Source organism: Asterias amurensis, chromosome 22 (genome assembly GCF_032118995.1).
Source record: "Asterias amurensis chromosome 22, ASM3211899v1".
Classification (NCBI taxonomy): domain Eukaryota; kingdom Metazoa; phylum Echinodermata; class Asteroidea; order Forcipulatida; family Asteriidae; genus Asterias; species Asterias amurensis.
Genome location: NC_092669.1, coordinates 11147932 through 11159364, shown reverse-complemented (window position 1 = coordinate 11159364; position 11433 = coordinate 11147932). Strand labels below are relative to the sequence as shown.

General features: G+C 37.8%; 1 protein-coding gene across 2 annotated transcripts in view; it reads right to left on the bottom strand.

Annotated features, from left to right (window-relative positions):
• The window catches only part of LOC139953606 (uncharacterized), a 69964-nt gene that overhangs the window by 4227 nt on the left and 54304 nt on the right, over positions 1 to 11433 (bottom strand). Inside the window, exons 1-2 of one of the 2 annotated variants that reach the window (XM_071953078.1) lie at positions 594 to 734; positions 58 to 127 (exon numbers count right to left, since the gene is read on the bottom strand). In XM_071953078.1, coding sequence (XP_071809179.1) covers positions 58 to 112 — 55 coding nt within the window. In that variant the 5' untranslated portion in view covers positions 113 to 127; positions 594 to 734. Of the gene's footprint in view, positions 1 to 57; positions 128 to 593; positions 735 to 11433 lie in introns of those variants that run through there. The other variant, XM_071953077.1, reaches the window with a different exon arrangement.

The following is an 11433-nucleotide window of genomic DNA, read 5'->3' as shown; positions in this document are numbered from 1 at the left end:
CGATCCATAAATAAATTAAATAATTTAGTTCCTTTAATAATATTATAAGAAACTTACTTGTAAAAGCAACTGCTACAAAGAGAAAGAAGATAAGTGTAACCCTTGATGACATCTTGAAACTAAGTACCTACAGGAAATAATAGATAAAAACACGGAAATAGTAAGGCTATGTTAATTGCCACTCACCATAAAGGCTTCGAAATGTGTACCTACCACAAGTAAGTTTAGAACATAACAAAAAAATATGTTTTTAGGGCAGTGGACACTATTGGTAATTGTAACTTCAGAAGTACAACTCTTCCACCAAATATCAAACAGGAAAGAGAAACCAAAGTAGTCCTGCCACGCCCGGGATGTACTTTTTACATCAACAACATTTTTGAGATTAATGCGCCTTTTTTCGATCTTACCTCTTGGGTGTAGGCTTCTCAAGCATACAAACTTGTCTCATTGCATAAATAAGTTTAATGTAGTAAACAAACCTAATAATAAGACAATGAAAACGGAATTTTAAGACACTGGACACTATTGGTAATTGTCAAAGACCAGCCTTCACAGTTGGTGTATCTCAACATATCCATAAAATAACAAACCTGTGAAAATTTGAGCTCAATCGGTCATCGAACTTGCGAGATAGTAATGAAAGAAAAAACACCCTTGTCACACGAAGTTGTGTGCGTTTAGATGGTTTTCGATGCGTTTAGATGCGTTTAGTGTGGTGAGGAACAGCATACGTCTTCCATGACGTGCTTCCAAGTAAGCTGTTGTACTTTCTCATAACGTGTGAGATGTCATATCTGTAATAGTAATTACTACGTAAAATTAAATGCCGGTATGTTATATGTATGAGGAGTGCAAGGCGTTATATTAGTTCTTACGCAACGATCTGTTTTATGACTTGGGAGGTCGGATGGTTGGGTTTTAATGGAGCTGGGGGGGGGTACATATAGCGTAAATTATTGCCAAGCCACAGGTTTGCTCAAACAGTCTCCGGCCATGGTTGTACCCGCAAGTTTACTATTAATATTTATATTTATAGTTGCTCTTAGTCTCCGGCCAATTATTGTTGTGTAAACTTGTCATGTGCGGGAAATTTGAAAGTATTTCTGGCGGCGGCCAAAAGGAGGCTGGGGAGCAAACAAGTGTATGTAATCGATGGCCAACGGGCATAGGGTATTTAACCATGCCTGGACCACTTATAATTATTTTATAATGAGATTACAAGACCTCTGTGTGGGAATTGGGGTGTCCATAGGCTATGGTCATATACCTATCTTTTGGTACAATAAAAAAAATTAAAAAAATTGTTTTGCTAAGGAAGGGAATGTCTTACTCGTTTCACTTGAGTCACGGTTTTTATTACATTTATGGTTGATTTTTATTACATTTATGGTTGATTGGGTTATTACATTTATGGTTGATTTTAATAACATTTATGGTTGATGGGTTTTTACATTTATGGTTGATTTTTACTACATTTATGGTTGTTATTAGGTGTTCGGACTCGAGTCCGAAGACCTCTTGTTTTTGTTCGGTTTTTTTTTTAGGTGTTCGGCCACCAGCCGAACAACTATTGTTATTGTTCTGTTTTTTTTTTTTTTAGGTGTTCGGACTCGAGTCCGAAGACCTCTTGTTTTTGTTCGGTTTTTTTTTTAGGTGTTCGGCCACCAGCCGAACAACTATTGTTATTGTTCTGTTTTTTTTTTTTTTTAGGTGTTCGGCCACAAGCCGAACAACTATTGTTATTGTTCTGTTTTTTTTAGGTGTTCGGCCACCAGCCGAACAACTATTGTTATTGTTCTGTTTTTCTTTTTTTTTTAGGTGTTCGGCCACCAGCCGAACAACTATTGTTATTGTTCTGTTTTTTAGGTGTTCGGCCACCAGCCGAACAACTATTGTTATTGTTCTGTTTTTTTAGGTGTTCGGCCACCAGCCGAACAACTATTGTTATTGTTCTGTTTTTTTTTTTTTTTTTTTTTTTTTCTGCGTGTTCTTCTCCTCGAACGTTCTCGCGCGATTTTCGCAAAAACTAAAGCTTGTATGAACCTGAAACTTACCATATATATTGATCTTAATGAGTAGACGAAACAGCAACATTTTTGGAATGATGACGTCATTGATGACGTCATTACGTTCAAAAAACCGCTAAAAATTGGAGAGTTCATATCTTGAGAACTACAAATGCCACACACAAGATATTTGGTGCATATAAAAGGTCTTGTAATTAGCTACAAAAGTCGTGCACAACGTGACCTCATGTGACTTTTACTTCCGGTTGAAACCGGAAGTTCAAAATTTCAAAAGTTCATATCTCAAGAACTATATATCATATTCGCAAAATTTGAATATCAGTTTGAAGATCAGTCATCCTGCTCAAACTTTTGCACAAACATAATGCCAGTTGAATTTTGCCTTCTGGTCGTAAAAGCGCGCGTTTGTGTTGACCTCCATTCATTACGCGTAGAAACCAGATAGTATAGCCATTCATGTATGTGAATGCTACTATTGTATTGTGGGTGTGTGGGTGTGTGTGCGTGTAGTTCATGTAGGCCTACATTGTATCCATGCTCTACGACAAAACAGCACTGCGTGGCTGTGGGCATTACGGGTTGTGTATACACATGCAGACTCCGTTGAAGGCGCGCGTAATTCAAATTCCACTACGCTGGGATTCGCCTCATCTTTCTTCGTGCGATTTTGAACAAAATGTTAAACTACTATGAACTTGAAACTTATCATAAACATGAACCTTCATGAGTAGATGAACCCGCAACTTTTTTGGAATGATGACGTCATTGATGACGTCATTACGTTAAATAAACGGTAAATAATTGAAAAATTCATATCTTGAGAACCACAAACGCTACGTACAAGATTCTTTCACTACATGAAACCTCTTGTAATGTTCTACAAATGTTGTACACAACGTGACCTCATTTGACCATTCACCCGAACACCCTGAGTTTGTACACAAACTCTCAATTTCTAGTTTTTGTTAGGTGTTCGGCCACCAGCCGAACAACTATTGTTAGGTGTTCGGCCACCAGCCGAACAACTATTGTTATTGTTCTGTTTTTTTTTTTTTTTTTTTAGGTGTTCGGCCACAAGCCGAACAACTATTGTTATTGTTCTGTTTTTTTTTTTTTTTTTTTTTCTGCGTGTTCTTCTCCTCGAACGTTCTCGCGCGATTTTCGCAAAAACTAAAGCTTGTATGAACCTGAAACTTACCATATATATTGATCTTAATGAGTAGACGAAACAGCAACATTTTTGGAATGATGACGTCATTGATGACGTCATTACGTTCAAAAAAACGCTAAAAATTGGAGAGTTCATATCTTGAGAACTACAAATGCCACACACAAGATATTTGGTGCATATAAAAGGTCTTGTAATTAGCTACAAAAGTCGTGCACAACGTGACCTCATGTGACTTTTACTTCCGGTTGAAACCGGAAGTACAAAATTTCAAAAGTTCATATCTCAAGAACTATATATCATATTCGCAAAATTTGAATATCAGTTTGAAGATCAGTTATCCTGCTCAAACTTTTGCACAAACATTATGGCAGTTGAATCTTGCCTTCTGGTCGTAAAAGCGCGCGTTTGTGTTGACCTCCATTCATTACGCGTAGAAACCAGATAGTATCGCCATTCATGTATGTGAATGCTACTATTGTATTGTGGGTGTGTGGGTGTGTGTGCGTGTAGTTCATGTAGGCCTACATTGTATCCATGCTCTACGACAAAACAGCACTGCGTGGCTGTGGGCATTACGGGTTGTGTATACACATGCAGACTCCGTTGAAGGCGCGCGTAATTCAAATTCCACTACGCTGGGATTCGCCTCATCTTTCTTCGTGCGATTTTGAACAAAATGTTAAACTACTATGAACTTGGAACTTATCATAAACATGAACCTTCATGAGTAGATGAACCCGCAACTTTTTTGGAATGATGACGTCATTGATGACGTCATTACGTTAAATAAACGGTAAATAATTGAAAAATTCATATCTTGAGAACCACAAACGCTACGTACAAGATTCTTTCACTACATGAAACCTCTTGTAATGTTCTACAAATTTTGTACACAACGTGACCTCATTTGACCATTCACCCGAACACCCTGAGTTTGTACACAAACTCTCAATTTCTAGTTTTTTTTTTTTTTTTTTTTTTTTTCTGCGTGTTCTTCTCCTCGAACGTTCTCGCGCGATTTTCGCAAAAACTAAAGCTTGTATGAACCTGAAACTTACCATATATATTGATCTTAATGAGTAGACGAAACAGCAACATTTTTGGAATGATGACGTCATTGATGACGTCATTACGTTCATAAAAACGCTAAAAATTGGAGAGTTCATATCTTGAGAACTACAAATGCCACACACAAGATATTTGGTGCATATAAAAGGTCTTGTAATTAGCTACAAAAGTCGTGCACAACGTGACCTCATGTGACTTTTACTTCCGGTTGAAACAGGAAGTTCAAAATTTCAAAAGTTCATATCTCAAGAACTATATATCATATTCGCAAAATTTGAATATCAGTTTGAAGATCAGTTATCCTGCTCAAACTTTTGCACAAACATAATGCCAGTTGAATTTTGCCTTCTGGTCGTAAAAGCGCGCGTTTGTGTTGACCTCCATTCATTACGCGTAGAAACCAGATAGTATCGCCATTCATGTATGTGAATGCTACTATTGTATTGTGGGTGTGTGGGTGTGTGTGCGTGTAGTTCATGTAGGCCTACATTGTATCCACGCTCTACGACAAAACAGCACTGCGTGGCTGTGGGCATTACGGGTTGTGTATACACATGCAGACTCCGTTGAAGGCGCGCGTAATTCAAATTCCACTACGCTGGGATTCGCCTCATCTTTCTTCGTGCGATTTTGAACAAAATGTTAAACTACTATGAACTTGTTGAACAAAACTAACGCTTGTATGAACTTGAAACTTACCATGAACATAAACCTTAGTGTGCAGACGAAACCAAAACTTTTTTTGGAATGATGACATCATCGATGACGTCATTAAGTTAAATAAACGGTAAATAATTGAAAAATTCATATCTTGAGAACCACAAACGCTACGTACAAGATTCTTTCACTACATGAAACCTCTTGTAATGTTCTACAAATGTTGTACACAACGTGACCTCATTTGACCATTCACCCGAACACCCTGAGTTTGTACACAAACTCTCAATTTCTAGTTAGGTGTTCGGCAACCAGCCGAACAACTATTGTTATTGTTCTGTTTTTTTTTTTTTTTTTTTTTTTTTTTTTTTTTTTTTTTTTTCTGCGTGTTCTTCTCCTCGAACGTTCTCGCGCGATTTTCGCAAAAACTAAAGCTTGTATGAACCTGAAACTTACCATATATATTGATCTTAATGAGTAGACGAAACAGCAACATTTTTGGAATGATGACGTCATTGATGACGTCATTACGTTCAAAAAAACGCTAAAAATTGGAGAGTTCATATCTTGAGAACTACAAATGCCACACACAAGATATTTGGTGCATATAAAAGGTCTTGTAATTAGCTACAAAAGTCGTGCACAACGTGACCTCATGTGACTTTTACTTCCGGTTGAAACAGGAAGTTCAAAATTTCAAAAGTTCATATCTCAAGAACTATATATCATATTCGCAAAATTTGAATATCAGTTTGAAGATCAGTTATCCTGCTCAAACTTTTGCACAAACATAATGCCAGTTGAATTTTGCCTTCTGGTCGTAAAAGCGCGCGTTTGTGTTGACCTCCATTCATTACGCGTAGAAACCAGATAGTATCGCCATTCATGTATGTGAATGCTACTATTGTATTGTGGGTGTGTGGGTGTGTGTGCGTGTAGTTCATGTAGGCCTACATTGTATCCATGCTCTACGACAAAACAGCACTGCGTGGCTGTGGGCATTACGGGTTGTGTATACACATGCAGACTCCGTTGAAGGCGCGCGTAATTCAAATTCCACTACGCTGGGATTCGCCTCATCTTTCTTCGTGCGATTTTAAACAAAATGTTAAACTACTATGAACTTGTTGAACAAAACTAACGCTTGTATGAACTTGAAACTTACCATGAACATAAACCTTAGTGTGCAGACGAAACCAAAACTTTTTTTGGAATGATGACATCATCGATGACGTCATTAAGTTAAATAAACGGTAAATAATTGAAAAATTCATATCTTGAGAACCACAAACGCTACGTACAAGATTCTTTCACTACATGAAACCTCTTGTAATGTTCTACAAATGTTGTACACAACGTGACCTCATTTGACCATTCACCCGAACACCCTGAGTTTGTACACAAACTCTCAATTTCTAGTTAGGTGTTCGGCCACAAGCCGAACAACTATTGTTATTGTTCTGTTTTTTTTTTTTTTTTTTCTGCGTGTTCTTCTCCTCGAACGTTCTCGCGCGATTTTCGCAAAAACTAAAGCTTGTATGAACCTGAAACTTACCATATATATTGATCTTAATGAGTAGACGAAACAGCAACATTTTTGGAATGATGACGTCATTGATGACGTCATTACGTTCAAAAAAACGCTAAAAATTGGAGAGTTCATATCTTGAGAACTACAAATGCCACACACAAGATATTTGGTGCATATAAAAGGTCTTGTAATTAGCTACAAAAGTCGTGCACAACGTGACCTCATGTGACTTTTACTTCCGGTTGAAACCGGAAGTTCAAAATTTCAAAAGTTCATATCTCAAGAACTATATATCATATTCGCAAAATTTGAATATCAGTTTGAAGATCAGTTATCCTGCTCAAACTTTTGCACAAACATAATGCCAGTTGAATTTTGCCTTCTGGTCGTAAAAGCGCGCGTTTGTGTTGACCTCCATTCATTACGCGTAGAAACCAGATAGTATCGCCATTCATGTATGTGAATGCTACTATTGTATTGTGGGTGTGTGGGTGTGTGTGCGTGTAGTTCATGTAGGCCTACATTGTATCCATGCTCTACGACAAAACAGCACTGCGTGGCTGTGGGCATTACGGGTTGTGTATACACATGCAGACTCCGTTGAAGGCGCGCGTAATTCAAATTCCACTACGCTGGGATTCGCCTCATCTTTCTTCGTGCGATTTTGAACAAAATGTTAAACTACTATGAACTTGAAACTTATCATAAACATGAACCTTCATGAGTAGATGAACCCGCAACTTTTTTGGAATGATGACGTCATTGATGACGTCATTACGTTAAATAAACGGTAAATAATTGAAACATTCATATCTTGAGAACCACAAACGCTACGTACAAGATTCTTTCACTACATGAAACCTCTTGTAATGTTCTACAAATGTTGTACACAACGTGACCTCATTTGACCATTCACCCGAACACCCTGAGTTTGTACACAAACTCTCAATTTCTAGTTTTTTTTTTTTTTTCTGCGTGTTCTTCTCCTCGAACGTTCTCGCGCGATTTTCGCAAAAACTAAAGCTTGTATGAACCTGAAACTTACCATATATATTGATCTTAATGAGTAGACGAAACAGCAACATTTTTGGAATGATGACGTCATTGATGACGTCATTACGTTCAAAAAAACGCTAGAAATTGGAGAGTCCATATCTTGAGAACTACAAATGCCACACACAAGATATTTGGTGCATATAAAAGGTCTTGTAATTAGCTACAAAAGTCGTGCACAACGTGACCTCATGTGACTTTTACTTCCGGTTGAAACCGGAAGTTCAAAATTTCAAAAGTTCATATCTCAAGAACTATATATCATATTCGCAAAATTTGAATATCAGTTTGAAGATCAGTTATCCTGCTCAAACTTTTGCACAAACATAATGCCAGTTGAATTTTGCCTTCTGGTCGTAAAAGCGCGCGTTTGTGTTGACCTCCATTCATTACGCGTAGAAACCAGATAGTATCGCCATTCATGTATGTGAATGCTACTATTGTATTGTGGGTGTGTGGGTGTGTGTGCGTGTAGTTCATGTAGGCCTACATTGTATCCATGCTCTACGACAAAACAGCACTGCGTGGCTGTGGGCATTACGGGTTGTGTATACACATGCAGACTCCGTTGAAGGCGCGCGTAATTCAAATTCCACTACGCTGGGATTCGCCTCATCTTTCTTCGTGCGATTTTGAACAAAATGTTAAACTACTATGAACTTGAAACTTATCATAAACATGAACCTTCATGAGTAGATGAACCCGCAACTTTTTTGGAATGATGACGTCATCGATGACGTCATTACGTTAAATAAACGGTAAATAATTGAAAAATTCATATCTTGAGAACCACAAACGCTACGTACAAGATTCTTTCACTACATGAAACCTCTTGTAATGTTCTACAAATGTTGTACACAACGTGACCTCATTTGACCATTCACCCGAACACCCTGAGTTTGTACACAAACTCTCAATTTCTAGTTATTGTTCTGTTTTTTTTTTTTTTTTTTTTTCTGCGTGTTCTTCTCCTCGAACGTTCTCGCGCGATTTTCGCAAAAACTAAAGCTTGTATGAACCTGAAACTTACCATATATATTGATCTTAATGAGTAGACGAAACAGCAACATTTTTGGAATGATGACGTCATTGATGACGTCATTACGTTCAAAAAAACGCTAAAAATTGGAGAGTTCATATCTTGAGAACTACAAATGCCACATACAAGATATTTGGTGCATATAAAAGGTCTTGTAATTAGCTACAAAAGTCGTGCACAACGTGACCTCATGTGACTTTTACTTCCGGTTGAAATCGGAAGTTCAAAATTTCAAAAGTTCATATCTCAAGAACTATATATCATATTCGCAAAATTTGAATATCAGTTTGAAGATCAGTTATCCTGCTCAAACTGTTGCACAAACATAATGCCAGTTGAATTTTGCCTTCTGGTCGTAAAAGCGCGCGTTTGTGTTGACCTCCATTCATTACGCGTAGAAACCAGATAGTATCGCCATTCATGTATGTGAATGCTACTATTGTATTGTGGGTGTGTGGGTGTGTGTGCGTGTAGTTCATGTAGGCCTACATTGTATCCATGCTCTATGACAAAACAGCACTGCGTGGCTGTGGGCATTACGGGTTGTGTATACACATGCAAACTCCGTTGAAGGCGCGCGTAATTCAAATTCCACTACGCTAGGATTCGCCTCATCTTTCTTCGTGCGATTTTGAACAAAATGTTAAACTACTATGAACTTGAAACTTATCATAAACATGAACCTTCATGAGTAGATGAACCCGCAACTTTTTTGGAATGATGACGTCATCGATGACGTCATTACGTTAAATAAACGGTAAACAATTGAAAAATTCATATCTTGAGAACCACAAACGCTACGTACAAGATTCTTTCACTACATGAAACCTCTTGTAATGTTCTACAAATGTTGTACACAACGTGACCTCATTTGACCTTTCACCCGAACACCCTGAGTTTGTACACAAACTCTCAATTTCTAGTTTTTTTTTTTTTTCTGCGTGTTCTTCTCCTCGAACGTTCTCGCGCGATTTTCGCAAAAACTAAAGCTTGTATGAACCTGAAACTTACCATATATATTGATCTTAATGAGTAGACGAAACAGCAACATTTTTGGAATGATGACGTCATTGATGACGTCATTACGTTCAAAAAAACGCTAAAAATTGGAGAGTTCATATCTTGAGAACTACAAATGCCACACACAAGATATTTGGTGCATATAAAAGGTCTTGTAATTAGCTACAAAAGTCGTGCACAACGTGACCTCATGTGACTTTTACTTCCGGTTGAAACAGGAAGTTCAAAATTTCAAAAGTTCATATCTCAAGAACTATATATCATATTCGCAAAATTTGAATATCAGTTTGAAGATCAGTTATCCTGCTCAAACTTTTGCACAAACATAATGCCAGTTGAATTTTGCCTTCTGGTCGTAAAAGCGCGCGTTTGTGTTGACCTCCATTCATTACGCGTAGAAACCAGATAGTATCGCCATTCATGTATGTGAATGCTACTATTGTATTGTGGGTGTGTGGGTGTGTGTGCGTGTAGTTCATGTAGGCCTACATTGTATCCATGCTCTACGACAAAACAGCACTGCGTGGCTGTGGGCATTACGGGTTGTGTATACACATGCAGACTCCGTTGAAGGCGCGCGTAATTCAAATTCCACTACGCTGGGATTCGCCTCATCTTTCTTCGTGCGATTTTGAACAAAATGTTAAACTACTATGAACTTGAAACTTATCATAAACATGAACCTTCATGAGTAGATGAACCCGCAACTTTTTTGGAATGATGACGTCATTGATGACGTCATTACGTTAAATAAACGGTAAATAATTGAAAAATTCATATCTTGAGAACCACAAACGCTACGTACAAGATTCTTTCACTACATGAAACCTCTTGTAATGTTCTACAAATGTTGTACACAACGTGACCTCATTTGACCATTCACCCGAACACCCTGAGTTTGTACACAAACTCTCATTTCTGCGTGTTCTTCTCCTCGAACGTTCTCGCGCGATTTTCGCAAAAACTAAAGCTTGTATGAACCTGAAACTTACCATATATATTGATCTTAATGAGTAGACGAAACAGCAACATTTTTGGAATGATGACGTCATTGATGACGTCATTACGTTCAAAAAAAACGCTAAAAATTGGAGAGTTCATATCTTGAGAACTACAAATGCCACACACAAGATATTTGGTGCATATAAAAGGTCTTGTAATTAGCTACAAAAGTCGTGCACAACGTGACCTCATGTGACTTTTACTTCCGGTTGAAACCGGAAGTTCAAAATTTCAAAAGTTCATATCTCAAGAACTATATATCATATTCGCAAAATTTGAATATCAGTTTGAAGATCAGTTATCCTGCTCAAACTTTTGCACAAACATAATGCCAGTTGAATTTTGCCTTCTGGTCGTAAAAGCGCGCGTTTGTGTTGACCTCCATTCATTACGCGTAGAAACCAGATAGTATCGCCATTCATGTATGTGAATGCTACTATTGTATTGTGGGTGTGTGGGTGTGTGTACGTGTAGTTCATATAGGCCTACATTGTATCCATGCTCTACGACAAAGCAGCACTGCGTGGCTGTGGGCATTACGGGTTGTGTATACACATGCAGACTCCGTTGAAGGCGCGCGTAATTCAAATTCCACTACGCTGGGATTCGCCTCATCTTTCTTCGTGCGATTTTGAACAAAATGTTAAACTACTATGAACTTGAAACTTATCATAAACATGAACCTTCATGAGTAGATGAACCCGCAACTTTTTTGGAATGATGACGTCATTGATGACGTCATTACGTTAAATAAACGGTAAATAATTGAAAAATTCACATCTTGAGAACCACAAACGCTACGTACAAGATTCTTTCACTACATGAAACCTCTTGTAATGTTCTACAAATGTTGTACACAACG